Genomic DNA, 17,795 nt, shown 5'->3' on the forward strand with positions numbered 1-17,795 from the left:
TAACATGAATACGTATCCGTGCCGCCTTTTTTTGGAGTTTTTTCTAGCATTTAAAAATGTGTTTTTCAAAGTGGGTTCATATATACCCGGATTCATCCATGCACTTCCCCTTCTACTAATTCCTTGTTTATGTGGATTCGGCTTTACCAGGATGTGAAATGAGTGTTTTGCCGCAGGGACGATGATTGATCGGGAGATACCACACGGTGGACAGTAATATCATATTCCCATACATATATAGATTACGGTTGCCCTCTCTTTCACTCCAAAACAGATCAACAACACTTGAAGAAAAAAGAAGTCTCTGGACTGATTATAGAGGAGCATCATCGCGTGTGGGAAGAGAATGTCGCCCTTGCACCACCCGTTCACAAGGGAGACGGTTTAAGGTTTTTGTCCACTACCAGGAGCTTTCCTCGCCCCGAATCATTCCCTTCTCCCACAAGCCCTCTGTCCCCCTCCTCCTCCTTCCTCTCTAACCATCTCCAACCCTGCCCAGCCCAGCCCAGCCCATTCTCTCGCTACCCCTTGCATATATATGCACCCACCAACACATAGCTAGGCATCCCTCCAAATAAACCTCGTGTTTTTCCTACTTTTTGCCCATTAACTGCCCCTGTTAATCACTTGCCCAAACCAGCGCGCTCCGATCCTTATCCCCTCGCTCGATCGCCGTCACCATCAGCTCATCGTCGTCCTTAGCTCCTCGTCGGGGCTGGATCGACGGTTATAAATAGAGCGACCCGCAGGCGGTGGAATTGAGGCACGTGCATGCATATTGCAGCCCGGCCAGCATGCAGCTCCGCCTCTCCTCGCCGGCGGGGGCGCCCTTCCGCCACGGTGAACCCCGGCTGCTGCCGCGTGCTCTCGCCAAAGGTGATGGATGTCCCTTCCTGCCATGCTTCTCGCTTGCCGCTGGCGCTGGTTTCTTCTCTGTTTCTTCAAACGGAACGCTGGTTTAATTTCTTCTGCTATACGATGTTTTCTTTGTGTGCGTGTACAGCCATTAAAATTTGGAAATCGGAAAATCCTTCGCTGGCTTACTACTGATCACTCCTCACCGTCATATACATGATCCATCAAGATTTTTTTATTCTAGCTTCGTCCCCGCCATTAATTCTACGGGTGCAGCGTATATACGCATGTACAGACGGGTCAGAACCACTGCATGCTCAACGTACGGATTAATTTTCGCCCAATTCTGCTAGTACTCTTTTCTACGGATTCGCCAGTCTCTTCTTCTCCGGTAAGATCGACCTCGCAATTTTTTCGTGCGCGCCAGCACATGCAGCTCCGATCCACCTCTCACCTTCTGTGGCACGAGTTCTTGTCTGTCACTCGCCGGCAGATTTTGATGGCTTCTGCAGTGCAGTTCGCTGCCTGCAGCTGACAGCCCTTTCTCCCTGTTCACGTACGTGCTTGAAACGAAGCTGGCAAACGAGTTCTTCGTGATTATTATCTTCAATTTTTTCTTTTTCGCGAGGTTACGTGTGTATATCTACACATTTTTGTAGCCTGTGCCTTTTCTTTCCGTTTTCTTTTGGGATGATGTATACTTGTGTTGAGAAAAGATTGGATTGGGTCTGATCACTTTGGCTTTGAACAATCAGGTCCATGCCGTTTGCGCGGCAAAGGAGATGCCGGCGGCACGCGCGTCGCTCGACGGACCAGCAGCGTATCCAGTACTCCTACCAAAGGTACGTATCATTGCCCTGACTTGGGCTGGGGCCCGGTAATCTTGTGTCTTATCTCTCGCTTTGCTTTATGCCCGCCGCTCTTCTCCATCGCTCCATGCATCCATCGCTTTTACCCTTACTACTACTGTCCTTTTTTGCTTAGCGTTACCATCTAGGAGTATCTATATACAGCTAGGAGCTAACACCGCAAGCGTCTTATACGTTACTATACTTGGGCAGCACAAGCGTCGTAGCATATGCCAATTACTTACTACTCCCGTTTTCGTGTCTTGTTTCCCTATCTGTCATATATCATACAAATATGCCAGCCTACGCACTCCACGAAATAGGCAGTTAATGATGTTCTCTTTTTCTTTTTTCTTTCTTCATCTCATTATGTTCCTTTTTATTGCCATACTCACACATTACCACACGTGCTCGTATTAGTTCATCCAAGGGCCTCCGGTGTCTGTCAACGAAAAGGGCCTCCCGTGAGTTCATACGTGCGTCTTATACCAGCCGTGGAGCAAAATGTTTTTTTCCTAATCTAAGGCCTCTAAAAAGAACCAGCAAATATGCTTTTTTATGTGTGTGTGTGTGTGGGGGGGGGGGGGGGGGGGGGGGGTAAACACACTTTTTTCTTTCTTTTCTAACCTCTCTCAAGTACTTAACAGACACTCAAGTTACTGGATGAGACACAAACAAATGCTCCATCAGGATTCAAAAGATACCGACAAAGTACAAAGAGAACACGAGAAAAAGCCCTACTAGAGAGTGGGGGGTCGGTGAGAGAAGAACAAATTGTCCGTTAAGTCAATACGAGGAATTCTTTTTTTACAAAACTACATATAGTGTCATTTATCTCCAAGATTCGAAAGACACCGACAAACTACAGGAAAACACGAGAAAAGTGCCAACTAGAGGGGGGGGGGGGGGGGTGAGACAAGAACAAATTATCTTTTAAGTGAATCTAAGGGTTTCCTTTTTTACAAGACGACTTGTAGTGACATTTATCTCCAAGATTTGAAAGATACCGACAAAAGTACAAAGGAAACGCGAGAAAAAAAATACCTACTAGAAGGTGGGGGGGGGGAGCAGTGAGACCGTAACAAATTATCCGTTAAGTGAATCTAAGGATTTCTTTTTACAAAACAACATATCGTGTCATTTATGACCAAGATTTGAAATATACAAACAAAGTATACAAAGAAAACACGACAAATATACCTACTAGAGGGGGTGGGTCGGCGAGACAAGAACAAATTATCTGTTAAGTGAATCCAAGGATTTCTTTTTACGAAACGAAATATAGTGTCACTTATCACCAAGATTCGAAAGATATAGACAAACTATACAAAGAAAACACAAGAAATATACCTACTAGAGGGAGGGGGGCGGCGAGACAAGAGCAAATTATCCATTAAGTGAATCTAAAATTTAGTTTTTGACAAAACGACATATAGTGTCATTTATCGCAAGATTTGAAAGATACCGACAAATTACAAAGAAAACATGAGAAAAATACATAGTAGAAAGGGAAAGCGGGGTCAGCGAGACAAGAACAATTATCTCGTCAAGTGAATCTAAGAATTTTCTTTTTAACAAAATGGCATATCGTGTCAATTATCGCCAATGGGAGTTCAAAATATATTGACAAAGTACAAAGAAAACACGAGAAAATTATGTACTAGTGTCCGGGGTGAGACAAGAATAGATTAACCGTCAAGCGAATCTTACTATTTCTATTTTTAGCAAAATGACATATTGTGCCAATTATCGGCAAGAGGAGTTTGGAAGATAGCGACAAATACCAAGAGGGCAGGGACAAGAACAAATGTTCTGTCAACGACTCTAGTTCTTTTTACACAAACAATGCAACATGCCATTTTCACCAAGAGGAGATGGAAAGATACCAACAGACTAGACAGAAACACAAGAGAATATATACAAGTGAGAAGGAAAGGGGGGAGGGGGTGGCAGAATATCAGCCACCTAAGCTTAGGTGCTCCCACGCGAGCTCGGCCATTTGATCTCAGCCAACGGTCACTTGAGGTGCTCTAGAAAATTTGCAAAAAGAACCTCTAAGAGTCCCTTAATTATGCGTAAGCCCGAGTGCTCCATAGATAACCACCTGATCAAGATCCAACGGTGGAGCTCGCATGGGAGCACCTGAGCTTAAGTGCTCCCGGAGCACCAGATATTTAGCCGTGAGGGGGGTAGGGTTGAGAACTTTTAGCGCACAACACACTAATTAGTAGATGAGACAGCGTCAACGGCTACATGGTTTTCGGTCTCGTGAAGAAAAGGAATCGAAACCTGTATGAAAAATCTACAGTTGAATAAAGAATGTAGCACCCCCGCAAAAAAAAAAAGAACAAAAAATGTAGCTTTTCCCCTGCAAAAACAGAAAAACAAAGGATGTAGCTTTCTCATCAGATCCAAAAGCATGCAACTACAGGGGAAAAAAAATGCTTCTGTAGTTTAAAGTCAATACGATGATAGAAAGATCCTCGACGTACTGTTATTCTTGTTACCGTCAATACTATATATCTACCTAGGTGAAGCTCACCCATTAATTCAATTAAGCTCACGCTATCTTAGTACAACGTAGGATCGATGCATGCTTTCCTGGCGCCGAACTTGGTCTCTAAGTAAGTACGGGCCCGGCGTTCTTTTGAGCCGAATATCCGGCCGGTCTACCAATTTGGTTACGGAATAATATGATCAGAGATTCGACTGAGACTGGCATGTGAAAGTTAGGAAGGATTAGATCGGATAGTAGAGGGTGTGCTTATGCAAAGTTCATATGCCCACAAAAAGAGACGTGATCAGGAAAGGTTTCGTTTGGTTTCTTTGGATAAGGTGCCTTTAGCTAGCACACAACTCCATGCTCCCAGTGACAGAAATCAGTGAGGCTCTGTGGCAAAAACGATGAAATTCCCTGCCTTTCTTATCAGTTGAAAGTCAGTATGAGCTTGCGGCCGCCCATGTTACTTCTGCCAACTTTGCGTGCAATTCCTTGTTGGTCACGTCAAACTGGGCCTGAGCTGAAGCTTTGATACTCCTATTATTATAAGACAAAGTCATGCAGCGGGTGACATTTTGACCATTATTAGACCAACTCTAACCGATCCCTTGAAAAGTAAAGGAATATAAATATTAGTGGAGTGTATTTATTTCATTAAATTTTGACCGAACCTAGCTGATCCTCTGTATATAACAGAATAAACATAAATTTTGGCTCATATATTTTGTCGAACACTTGCTACGCACCTCCGCAGCCAGTGACAACCATGGTAACCACGCCGGCAGCAAGCAGCAGAGGCACGCAATTGGAAGGAGCAGCAACATCATAAGCATGCACCGGCGGCGGCGAGCAGCAGCAGCACGGCCGCGGAGCAGCGGCGAGCAGCAGCAGTAGTAACACGCAACGGTGGCGGAGCAGCGGCGAGCAACAGTAGTAGCAGCACGCACTGGCGTTGGCGGTGGAGCAGCGGCGAGCAGTAGCAGCACGCACCGACCATGAACAGTGGCAGCACGCACCGACGATGGAGCAGTGGCAAGCAGCAGTAGCAGCACGCACCGGCGGCGGAGCAGCGGCGAGCAGTAGTAGCACGCACCGGCGGCGAACAGTAGCAGCACGCACTGGCGACGGAGCAGCGGCGAGCAGTAGCAGCACGCAACGGGGAGAAGCAGCGGTGAGCAACACACATCGGCAACAAGCAGTATCAACACACACCGGCGGCGGCGAGCAGCAGCAGCAACAGCAACAGCACACACTGGCGGCGGCGACCAACACACGCAACAGCGACGCGCAATAGCAGCATTTAGTGGTCGTACCAGTAGTAGTACGGGCAAGGGTCACCGAAGAGGCCCGAGGTCACCAGCAAGGCCATACGAGCTTCACGTAAGTCACCGGCCGGCCACGAGAAGGCCTTCACGCGAAGAAAGCTTTTATTCGGCCACCAAAAGAAAGAGTAAATATAGAGAAACTTTTAAGAAGAGAAGTAAAATTTTACTCCCTTACGACTGATAAAGGATCAGCTAGGTACCGGTTAGAGGAGTAAAACCGTATTTTTACTTCTCTAATTGGTTATAAAGGATCGGTTAAAGATGTCTTTATACCTTAAGACAGTTCTTGGTGTGCACATATGGCTCTGTACAAATATTTGATTATCACTTTTGATATGTCCTAAGCTTATGTTCTAAGCTGGTTACTACTGATATATTCGTTTGACCGTCAACTAATTTAGGACGAAGGAAATACTAAAATACACAACCTTGTAATTGTAATCATTCTGGCATTCATTCGTTTGTTTCGACGTAGTACCTGCAGGGCTGCAAGCGAAACCTGCCGGAAATGACATCCAGATTCTAGAACGGCCCGAGGAAGAGGAAGCACGCGACCTGGACGGGCACCGTGTGATTCCTGGGACAGAGCTCGAGCAGCCGCTGATCGACCGGGTGAAGGCCATGCTCGGGTCGATGGGCGACGGCGAGATCAGCGTGTCGGCGTACGACACGGCCTGGGTGGCCCTGGTGCCGAGGCTCGACGGCGGAGACGGGGCCCAGTTCCCCGCCGCCCTCCGGTGGATCCTCGGGAACCAGCTGCCCGACGGCTCCTGGGGCGACGCGGCCCTCTTCTCCGCCTACGACCGGATCACCAACACCCTCGCGTGCGTCGTGGCTCTCACCAAATGGTCGCTCGGCCCCGAAAACTGCACGAGAGGTACCATGCATGCACACTGAACCAGGCATGAGTTTGGTGAAACTGAACGTGCGTTTTGTTCACTCGATCAGGGCTGAGTTTTCTGGAGGACAACATGTGGAGGCTGGCCGAGGAAGACTCGGAGTCGATGCCCATCGGCTTCGAGATCGCCTTCCCTTCTCTCCTGGAGGCGGCCAGGAGCCTGGACGTGGTGTTCCCGTATGACCACCATGCTCTGCAGCGCATATATGCCAACAGAGAAGTGAAGCTCAAAAAGTACATATCCTCCTAGACAAGTGCAGCATCTTTGCCTTCAATTTCTTCCCATGTCGATGGAGAGGCTAACATTTCTGTAACTACATTGCTGATTACTTTGATCCGAAGGATTCCGATGGAGATGATGCACAGCATTCCGACGACGATCCTGCACTCCCTTGAAGGGATGCCCGGGGTGGACTGGCGCAAGATCCTCAGGCTCCAGTCCAGTGACGGGTCCTTCCTGTTTTCTCCGGCGGCTACAGCCTCTGCTCTCATGCAGACCGGTGACGCAAAATGCTTCGAGTATATAGACAGGATCGTGAAGAAGTTCGACGGAGGGGGTAAGAGATCAATTAATGAAACCCGTCCCATGCAGTACAACACTGACGTTGGACTGGAGTACATTATTCGTCTTGGCTGACCATGCATTTTTCAGTTCCCAATGTTTACCCGGTCGATCTCTTCGAGCACATCTGGGTCGTCGATCGGCTGGAGCGCCTTGGGATCTCGCGCTACTTCAAGCAAGAAATCAAACAGTGCTTGGACTATGTCCACAGGTTTGGTTCCTCCTTCATATATAGCTGTGTTTTGCTGAACATCGGTGTGCTGACCTTAAACTTCTTCTCGCTCCATGACCAAAGCTTCTTCTAACCTCTTTACTCATATATGCTGTAGGCACTGGACTGAGGGGGGGATATGCTGGGCGAGGAACTCTGCCGTGGTAGACGTGGACGACACAGCCATGGCGTTCCGGCTGCTGCGGCTGCACCGATACAACGTCTCCCCAAGTACGTACGACCCATGGTTCTCCCTCTTCTGAATCAAAATACTGGTGTTGTCATGTTGTGCATATCTCCCGAGTGTAAGTTTTTTACGTCGCGTGACAAACAAAACAAAACCGATGCCGATCCGCAGGCGTGTTCGAGAACTTTGAGAAGGATGGGGAGTTCTTCTGTTTCGTGGGGCAATCAACACAGGCGGTCACTGGGATGTACAACCTGAACAGGGCCTCTCAGGTAAGATTTCCCGGAGAGGACGTGCTGCAGCGTGCTGGCAGATTCTCCTATGAGTTCCTTAGACAAAGGGAGGCCCGGGGCACGATCCGGGACAAATGGATCATTTCAAAGGATCTACCAGGCGAGGTAATTAAACACCTCCATCCTTTTTCTTTTTGACCCGGTGACCGTATATTTTCATTTAAAAAAAGTATGGACATGCAAGTGAAAAAAAGGAAACAAAGTGTCACTCAACCTATGCCCGTTTTATGAAACATATTGTACAATTAGTTCAGAAACTGGATTTGTTTTTTTGCGAGGAGAAACTAGATTTGGTTTGGCTGTGTGCATCTTAACTATGCAGAGACCAGGTGTAATATCTAAACCCTTAATCAAAAATATAAGATAAAAGATCCATCCATTGAGGTGGGTCGAAGCTTGTCTAAAGATTTTATCATTCCTTACAGACCAGGTGCTACAGCAATTCATAATAATAATATCCGATGCTATCTCATTGTTAATGGCTTGAATCCTGAAGCATATTCATCAAAGCTTGAGACTCCATCCTACTAATCAATCGCTTTAGACAGAATGGGAAGTAACGTACTCCCTCCGTCCTTAAAAAAATGTACTTTCAACTTTATTGAAAAGTCAAAAAAATAATATATTTGACCGTATTTATACAATAACAGATCAACATTTACGTCATCAAATTAGTAGCATTAGATTCGTGATAAGATATATTTTCGTCATATACCTATTTGGTTTCACAAGCATTGATATATTTTTGCACAAACTCGGTTAAACTTTGAGATAGTTTGACCCTTCAACAAAGTTGAAAGTATACTTTTTTAAGGACGGGGGGAGTAGCTCTCAACAACTAGAGAGGGATTGCAGTTGATATTACAATATAAGTATTTTAGAAACCGAAACAAAATAACCATATATGGATATGTACAATAACGTAAATAACTCTGTATGTGATCATAGGTACAATATGCACTGGACTTTCCTTGGTATGCAAGCTTGCCGCGTGTAGAAGCAAGAGTCTACCTAGATCAATATGGCGGTGATGATGATGTCTGGATTGGGAAGACACTCTACAGGTAAAACAAAAATGGTTTACGACGGTGCACCAATCAATTTTAAACAATTTTAGTTTGTTCGTTGCACAACAAAGGCAATGTAGAACTGACTTATCAATATGTGATAAACTGAATGGCTTTCGCAGGATGCCACTTGTGAACAACAACACCTATCTCGAGCTGGCAAAGCGTGATTTCAATCGCTGCCAAATCCAACATCAGCTTGAGTGGCATAGCCTACAAAAGTATGCATCAATCTTACATAATACTCTGTATTTTGTTAATGGATGTGTCTAGAGTACATCTAGATGTGCGCTAGTTATTGCACATCTAAGTGAGTGAATCAAGCATAAAGAGGAAAAAAAAGGAATTATCCACACGAATCTCGACGTAAGATCAATGATATAGGACTTAGATGTGCAATACTTATGCCACATTTAGATGTGCTTTAGCAAGACTATTTATTAATTATATCACATTTTCCTTCATGAGAACTTATATTTCCATGCACCTAGGTGGTTTACAGAGAATGGCCTCGAGGCTTTTGGGGTGGCTCCAAGAGATGTATTGAGAGCTTATTTTCTAGCTGCCGCTTGCATTTTTGAACCAAGTCGTGCCACAGAGCGACTTGCATGGGCCAAAGCATCAGTGATGGCCAACATTATTTCTAAATATCTTCGTAGCGATTTGTCGGGTAATAAAATGGTGGAACGGTTTATGCATGGTGGCCTCTATGAAGGAAATAATGATATATCATGGTAAGTACATTAAACGAGCATCCCTATATACAGTCTAAATCATCACGTCATATGGTAAATATTTGCATGCTTAATTGGACCACTTTTGACTAATCCTAGTAATTTGGTATATGATTTCCACCAGTGAACAATTAAGATACATATGTGTAATACATTTTTATTTTGTACCCCCTCCGTCCCAAAATTCTTGTCTTAAATTTATCTAAATACGGATGTATCAAGTCAAGTTTTAGTATTAGATACATCCATATCTAGACAAATTTAAGACAAGGAGTTTGGGACGGAGGGGGTAAACTTAAGATCCCCATATTTGAATAATAATTCTTTTTTACTTGATAAAATGTCACACAATATCTTTAAGCACAACCATGTAGTAATTCGTCACTGTACTATTAGAAAAACATAGTCTTTCGTTATAGACTCTTTTCATTTTAAATATGCTTCGTATGACACAATTTGTGCATCTAGGCTTAAAGGAGATGCAAAAGTGGAAATTCTTGTGGGCGCACTTGAGAAGCTTATTGATTTATTGGCACAAACGGCGCTACATGTTGGTGAAGAACCCATGCACATCAACAATTTGTTACGTTGTGTTGTAAGTTAAATGAGCAATTGCGCATGTCTGGGAGTTATTAAATGCAATGGTCTCTCTTAGATAGAAATTCTAATATATATCTTTGAACTTCTAGTGGGTCGAATGGATGATGCAAGAGATAAATAGAGATGATGGCACAAACAATATGAGCGTTATTGAAACAGGGTTATGCATGGTTCATGACAAACAATCATCTTTGCTTCTAGTTAAAATTATCGAGATTTGTGCTGGACGAATTGGTGAAGCATCATCTATGGTAAATAGCAAGGACAATACTTGGTTTATTCAACTTGCATCCTCTATCTGTGACAGCCTTCACCACAGGATGTTACTTTCACAGGTAACTTTTATGCTTAATTTTCTTGACATTTTTGTGGTTAACCATGTGATACATTGGTGATTGTATTTTTCTTTTCATTTGTCGGTGCAACGTGTGTTTACTTTTGTTGCTATCTACTACGTACAATATTTGCATGTACACACAAACTACAAAAGGTACTTCCCATTGGAAAAAGAGCCACCTATTTTTTCTATATAAGCTACAATTATGTATTACATGGGCATGTAATATATTTATGATAGCTATTGTAAGTTGGTCCACATATTTCATACCGCATAGCTACAAGTTGCTTTTAATAACTATAATTTTTCAACTTCTACATTTTTAACCATTGTACTAATGATGCAATTTATAGGACACTGAGGAGAATAAGGCAGTAACAAGTCGCATGGACAAGAAAATTGAGGTGGACATGCAAGAACTTGCCCAAAATATTCTTCAGTCATATGATGATAGAGCAAGTAACAACATGAAGCAAACCTTCTGGAGTGTTGTGAAAAGTTGTTACTATGTTGCTAATTGCCCTTCCTACATATTTGATAGACATGTTTCAAAAGTTATTTTTGAACATGTCTTTTGAAAGAAAAAACTTACAATGATGGGGATGGAAGTGAAATTGTACATACAAAGAAATGTTGTAGGAATGCTGGTGGAATGGCGCGTAAGTGATAGTTCTCCTATTGGAAGTTGGTTGTTAGGTTGATATTTTTTCCAGAACCCGCAAAAGCTTTGCATGTCTTTTATATTAAGATTGAAGAAGAGTTTTACATTTGTAGGAGGATATTACATGGCTGAAAGGCCCTGCAAGATATCACAAACATCTACTAGTACTCTACGTGAATTCCCCTAGGTAGATTTCTTATAAGATTTTGTCCACCACCACCTGCTGGCTTGATGCAATTCTGTCAAAGGTCCTACCACTGCGCTCAAGCCATAGTTTATGCATGCCCATAGCATGCCTCTTGGCAAGGGTGACCATGCCATATGAAACAACCATTCGCAGATAGTCGAATCCCCTAATGGAGTCAAAGATTGCATAACATCATACCAGACTCGTTGTGAGAAGGGGCACTACACCAATAGGTGATGCATGCTCTCTGGTTCCTGGCAGCAAAGTGGACTAATGGTTGATGCGGCAATCCCCTCTGGGCTAGCCTATCTGTAGTCCAGCAGTTGTTATGCAGTACCGGTCAAACAAACACTTTAGCCTGAAGATACGCATGCGAGGACCACACTTGTTCTAGACTAGGGAATTCCTCAAGCCCTTTAAACAAGGCTTTTTAGGAAAATTGAGATGAGAAATTACCATTAGTTTCAAGCTTCTAGGTGAACTGATCCTCAACCATTTTATTCAATTGAACATGGTTGAGCTTCCCATAAGATACATAATTGCGCAATTGCCGGTAATGAAAATTGACCATGAATTTTGGACCCATTTCCCTCCTCAAGAGTGAGCACCACAGTGTCAGATAGTGCTTTGGGGCACACGAAGGGAAGAAGATCAGGGGCAATATTAACCTGTACCCCCATTAATCAATGCATCTTGCGAGATTACAATTTTCATATCGTTCCACAAACTAAATTTGTTCTTGGTGTAGTAGAAGATCTCCTTAGGTAGTCTCAACGCGTTGATTTTGAGGTCCTTCCATGGCCGATCCTCCTTAGATCACTCGAGCCAGTACCATCTAGCATGCAAGGCTGCATTCATCAATTTTAAATTAGGCCAGCCGAGCTCATCTAGGGATTTTGGTCTGCAAACCACCTCCCAAACCACTAGACAATGGCCCCCTTGGCATCATCGCACCTCTCCATAGAAATTCGAATCACGTGTTGGCATACAAAAAAATGGAGTGGACAAGAGGACAAAACTAGTTAAGATGAGTCGATCAGCACGCTTAAGCATCAAAGTTTCCCAGGTGGAAATTGCATGAGCAACACTATCGACCAGCGGCTGAGGATCAACTTTCCACATCCTCCATGGACTAAGGGGAAGCCCCATATATTTGCACAGGAATGTTCGAAACAGGCTTCGCAAAAGGCCAGCAAGGTGTACTTTATCCTCCTCGCACCTGATGGGAATCACCTGGCTCTTATCCATATTAACAAGCATTCCAGAAACTGTTGCAAAATTGAAAAGAAGCTCTCTAGTGGGGACACATTCATGCTAGACATGTCTAAGAAAAAGGACCACGTCGTTGGTGAAGAGGGAAATGTGATACCGAATGTCAAGATTGCGCATTGCCCCCAAAACTTGAACTTCTTCCACTTTGCTTCAGATAATATGACTCAGAATGTCCATAACTAGGAACAACATTGGAGATATTGGATCTCCCTGCCTCAAACCTCTAGCATGCAAAAAATAGAATTGCTAGTGCCACCATTTACAACAACTTTTGTGTCGATAGTTCATAAAAGAGTGGCGATCCAAAGCAAACATCTTGGAAAAATCCTAAAACATAGAATCACATTCAGGAAAGGCCATGCAATCGTGTCGAAAAGCACATGCAATGTTGAAGGAAATATGCCCTAGAGGCAATAATAAAGTTGTTATTTATATTTCCTTATATCATGATAAATGTTTATTATTCATGCTAGAATTGTATTAACCAGAAACTTAGTACATGTGTGAATACATAAACAAATAGAGTATCACTAGTTTGCCTCTACTTGACTAGCTCGTTGAATCAATGATGATTATGTTTCCTAACCATAGACATGAGTTGTCATTTGATTAACGAGATCACATCATTAGCACATCATTAGAGAATGATGTGATTGACTTGACCCATCCGTTAGCTTAGCACGATGATCGTTTAGTTTGTTGCTATTGCTTTCTCCATAACTTATACATGTTCCTATGACTATGAGATCATGCAACTCCCGAATACCGGAGGAACACTTTGTGTGCTACCAAATGTCACAACGTAGCTGGGTGATTATAATGGTGCTCTACAACTGTCTCCAATGGTGTTTGTTGAGTTGGCATAGATCGAGATTAGGATTTGTCACTCCGAGTATCGGAGAGGTACCTCTGGGCCCTCTCGGTAATGCACATCACTATAAGCCTTGCAAGCATTGTGACTAATGAGTTAGTTGCAGGATGATGCATTACGGAACGAGTAAAGAGACTTGCCGGTAATGATATTGAACTAGGTATTGAGATACCGACGATCGAATCTCGGGCAAGTAACATACCGATGACAAAGGGAACAACGTATGTTGTTATGCGGTTTGACCGATAAAGATCTTCATAGAATATGTAGGAACCAATATGAGCATCCAGGTTCCGCTATTGGTTATTGACCGGAAGTGAGTCTCGGTCATGTCTACATAGTTCTCGAACCCGTAGGGTCCGCACGCTTAACGTTTGGTGACGATCGATATTATGAGTTTATGTGTTTTGATGAACCGAAGGTTGTTTAGAGTCCCGGATGCGATCACAGGCATGACGAGGAGTCTCGAAATGGTCAAGACATAAAGATCGATATATTGGAAGCCTATGTTTGGACATCGAATGGTTCCGAGTGGTTCGGGCATTTTTCCGGAGTACCGGGAGGTTACCGGAACCCCCCGGAAGAAGTTATGGGCCTTATGGGCCATAAGAAGGAAGCACACCAGCCCACAAGGGGCTGGTGCGCCCCCCTTGGGCAGGAGGCCGAATTGGAATAGGTTTGGGGGGGGGGGGCTTTCCTTCTCTCCTACTCCTCCTTCCCTTCCTCTCTTACTCCCACTAGGGAAGGGGGAGATCCTTCTCCCGGTGGGAGTAGGACCCCCCTAGGGCGCGCCAAAATTTTATCATTGATCTCTTAGCCGTGTGCGGTGCCCCCCTCCACCATAATCCACCTCGGTCATATCGTAGCGGTGCTTAGGCGAAGCCCTGTTCTGGTAGCATCATCATCACTGTCATCATGTCGTCGTGCTGACGAAGCACTCCCTCGACACTCTGCTGGATCGTGAGTTCGTGGGACGTCACCGAGCCGAATGTGTGCAGATCGCGGAGGTGCTGTACTTTCAGTAGGGCCAATTCCAGTTGTGCCCCTAACTCGAACCCACAACTAGCTCAAACCCACAACTCAGTTTTGCCCCTAATTTTTAGGTATGCTCAGTTTTGCCCCTCCATCGTTTGTGTCACTTATAGAAATGCCCTTTTGCGTTGTTACCGTCCAGTCAAAGAACTTTGACCATCCATAAAAAATAGCAAAAAAATAAAAAAACTGAAATTTTTGGGGATCAAAGATAGTCATGTCCGCAAGGCGCGTGCAAATTTTGGTGTTGGTTGGACACTCCGGGAGCTCGTGGCAAAGGAAAACAAAAATAATTTGTGACGCCCCTGATTCAATCATACACTAAATATGCACGCAAATGTGTACGATCAAGATCAGGGACTCACGGGAAGATATCACAACACAACTCTACAAATAAAATAAGTCATACAAGCATCATAATACAAGCCAGGGGCCTCGAGGGCTCGAATACAAGTGCTCGATCATAGACGAGTCAGCGGAAGCAACAATATCTGAGTACAGACATAAGTTAAACAAGTTGCCATAAGATGGCTAGCACAAACTGGGATACAGATCGAAAGAGGCGCATGCCTCCTGCCTGGGATCCTCCTAAACTACTCCTGGTCGTCGTCAGCGGGCTGCACGTAGTAGTAGGCACCTCCGGTGTAGTAGGGGTCGTCGTCGTCGGTGGTGTCTGGCTCCAGGGCTCCAGCATCTGGTTGCGACAACCAGGTAGAAGGGAAAGGGGAAAAGAGGAAGAAAAGCAACCGTGAGTACTCATCCAAAGTACTCGCAAGCAAGGAGCTACACTACATATGCATGGGTATATGTGTAAAGGGCCAAATCGGTGGACTGAACTGCAGAATGCCAGAATAAGAGGGGGATAGCTAGTCCTATCGAAGACTACGCTTCTGGCAGCCTCCGTCTTGAAGCATGTAGAAGAGAGTAGATTGTAGTCCTCCAAGTAGCATCTCCAAGTAGCAACTCCAAGTAGCAACTCCAGTAGCATCGCATAGCATAACCCTACCCGACGATCCTCTCCTCGTCGCCCTGTAGAAAAGCGATCACCGGGTTGTCTGTGGAACTTGGAAGGGTGTGTTTTATTAAGTATCCGGTTCTAGTTGTCATAATGTCAAGGTACAAGTCCAAGTCGTCCTATTACCGAAGATCACGGCTATTCGAATAGATTAACTTCCCTGCAGGGGTGCACCAACTTACCCAGCACGCTCGATCCCATTTGGCCGGACACACTTTCCTGGGTCATGCCCGGCCGCGGAAGATCAACACGTCGCAGCCCCACCTAGGCACAACAGAGATGCCAGCACGCCGGTCTAAACCTAAGCGCGTAGGGGTCTGGGCCCATCGCCCTGAGCACACCTGCACGTTGCGTGGGCGGCCGAAAGCAGACCTAGCCTAGTGGCGTTCCAGTCCAATTCGGCGCGCGCTGCTCCGTCGCTGACGTCTGAAGTGCTTCGGCTGATACCACGACGTCGGGATACCCATAACTACTCCCGCGTAGATGGTTAGTGCGTATAAGCTCGTAGCCAACTCAGATCAAATACCAAGATCTCGTTAAGCGTGTTAAGTATCCGCGAACGCCGAACAGGGCCAGGCCCACCTCTCTCCTAGGTGGTCTCAACCTGCCCTGTCGCTCCGCCTCAAAGATCCACTCGCGGGTGCTCCACCAGCCGACCCGACTTTAGTCTCCACATGTATCATGTATAAAGTATAGTATATACCCGTGATCACCTCCTGAGTGATCACGACCCGATAGTATAGCACGGCAAACGGACAAGAATGTAGGGCCACAGATGGAATACTAGCACCCTATACTAAGCATATAGGATTGCAGGTAAAGGTAACAACAGTGGTAACAAGGACAGGCTATGCATCAGGATAGGTATAACAGAAAGCAGTAACATGCTACACTACTCTAATGCAAGCAGTATAGAGAAGAGTAGGCGATATCTGGTGATCAAGGGGGGGGGCTTGCCTGGTTGCTCTGGCAAGAGAGAGGGGTCGTCAACTCCGTAGTCGAACTGGGCAGCAGCAGCATCGGTCTCGTAGTCTACCGGAGAGAAGAGGGGGGAAGAAACAATGAATACCATGTAAACATATGCATATCGATGCATGACAAGACAAGTAACGATGCTAGGCGTGCCCTAGCGTGGTATGAGGTGATGCCGGTTAAGGGGGGAAACATCCGGGAAAATATCCCCGGTGTTTCGTGTTTTCGGGCAGAGGAGCCGGAGGGGGAAAGTTGCGGGTTCGATAGGTTAGGGGTGTGCGGCGGACGAACGGACTGTGTATCCGGATTCGTCTCGTTGTTCTGAGCAACTTTCATGTAGAAAGTATTTTCATCCGAGTTACGGTTTATTTTCTATGAATTTCCAAAGATTAAAGCAATTTTTGGAATTATTTAAATAAACAGAAAAAGGAAATATGACGTCAGCATGACGTAGGAGTGACGTCAGCAGTCAACAGTACAGTTGACTGGTCAAAACTGGCACAGGGGACCCACCTGTCAGCCTCTGTTACTTAACAGAGCTTATTTCAAACTAATCAGGGGTTATTTAGCTACTGGGCCCCACATGTCAGTGACTGGTTAGGTTAACTAATTAGTTTTGTTTATAAAACGTTTAATTAGAGGATTATGCGGGGGGGGCCCGCACGTCAGTGGCTGGGGGCTGCCCAGTCAGCATAGTTGGCCAGGTCAACAGGGGGCCAGGGGCCCCACTGGCAGTGACCCAGGGGGTGGCCCCAGGTGTGCCAGCTCAGCGTGGCCGGCGGCTCAACACCGGCGACGCCAGATGCGGTGGCACGGCTCGGATCTCGCCGGAAAACGCGTACAGGGCTCGGGGAGGAGCGGGGCTAGGCTCATTCGAACAAGCTCTCAGCACCGCGTGCAGTGATGGCCGTAGCATCGCCGGACTTGGCCGGAATCGGCGCCGGCGAGCGGCGGAGGCGGCGGCGTGCACGTGTGCTCGACGAAAATGGAGCTACGGCGCGGTATCAAGCAAACGGAGAGGCTGGGGAGTAGCTACACGGTGTGGGGAGTGCAACGGGCTTGAGCCCGTGACCAAAAGGTCACCAGAACCTTGCCGACGGCGAGCTCCGCGGCGATGCGTTCGGACGCTCATCGGGGACAGCGCTAGGAGGCACGGGAGAGAGCGTGTGCGTGCGTTTTGGGCTCCTAGGAACCCCAGGAGCACAACGGTGAGCTCGGGTGAGCGGGTCAAAGGCCACAATGACGGCATCGACCTCGTCGACGGCGACGTGTTCAGGCGCAAGGAGAACGGCGGCTACGAGAGCTCAAGAGGCCAGGAGGGTGAGGGGAGAGGATGAGGGGCTCACCGTACGGCACAAGAAAGGCCCG

At 45.8% G+C, this 17,795-nt stretch overlaps 1 protein-coding gene across 3 annotated transcripts; it reads left to right on the plus strand.

Moving 5' to 3' along the window:
* The first annotated feature begins 505 nt into the window (after positions 1-505).
* Positions 506-11,205, plus strand: LOC123107348 (ent-copalyl diphosphate synthase 1, chloroplastic). 3 transcript variants are annotated; one of them, XR_006451687.1, is made up of 14 exons: positions 506-876; positions 1,611-1,697; positions 6,004-6,405; positions 6,477-6,660; positions 6,769-6,983; positions 7,079-7,199; positions 7,318-7,430; positions 7,558-7,784; positions 8,628-8,743; positions 8,869-8,967; positions 9,238-9,480; positions 9,949-10,075; positions 10,282-10,415; positions 10,771-11,009. XR_006451687.1 is itself a non-coding variant. In XM_044529430.1 (14 exons), the coding sequence occupies exons 1-14, from the start codon at positions 795-797 to the stop codon at positions 10,993-10,995; spliced, it is 2,478 nt and encodes an 825-aa protein (XP_044385365.1). In that variant the 5' UTR covers positions 513-794; the 3' UTR covers positions 10,996-11,205. The 3 variants fall into 3 exon arrangements, 2 of the variants coding, with proteins under 2 accessions (XP_044385365.1, XP_044385305.1); XM_044529430.1 differs by having other exon boundaries at positions 513-876; positions 6,013-6,405; positions 10,170-10,415; positions 10,771-11,205; XM_044529370.1 differs by having other exon boundaries at positions 514-876; positions 10,170-10,415; positions 10,771-11,205.
* Positions 11,206-17,795: the final 6,590 nt, after the last annotated feature.

The sequence above is a fragment of the Triticum aestivum genome, chromosome 1A, assembly GCF_018294505.1.
Source record: "Triticum aestivum cultivar Chinese Spring chromosome 1A, IWGSC CS RefSeq v2.1, whole genome shotgun sequence".
NCBI classification, from domain to species: Eukaryota; Viridiplantae; Streptophyta; class Magnoliopsida; order Poales; family Poaceae; genus Triticum; species Triticum aestivum.

Coding starts and splice junctions, on each gene's coding strand:
- LOC123107348 (XM_044529370.1), top strand. CDS start 795: ATGCAGCTCCGCCTCTCCTCGCCGGCGGGGGCGCCCTTCCGCCACGGT. Junction 6,406..6,476: donor CCCCGAAAACTGCACGAGAG/GTACCATGCATG, acceptor TCACTCGATCAG/GGCTGAGTTTTCTGGAGGAC. Junction 8,744..8,868: donor ATTGGGAAGACACTCTACAG/GTAAAACAAAAA, acceptor TGGCTTTCGCAG/GATGCCACTTGTGAACAACA.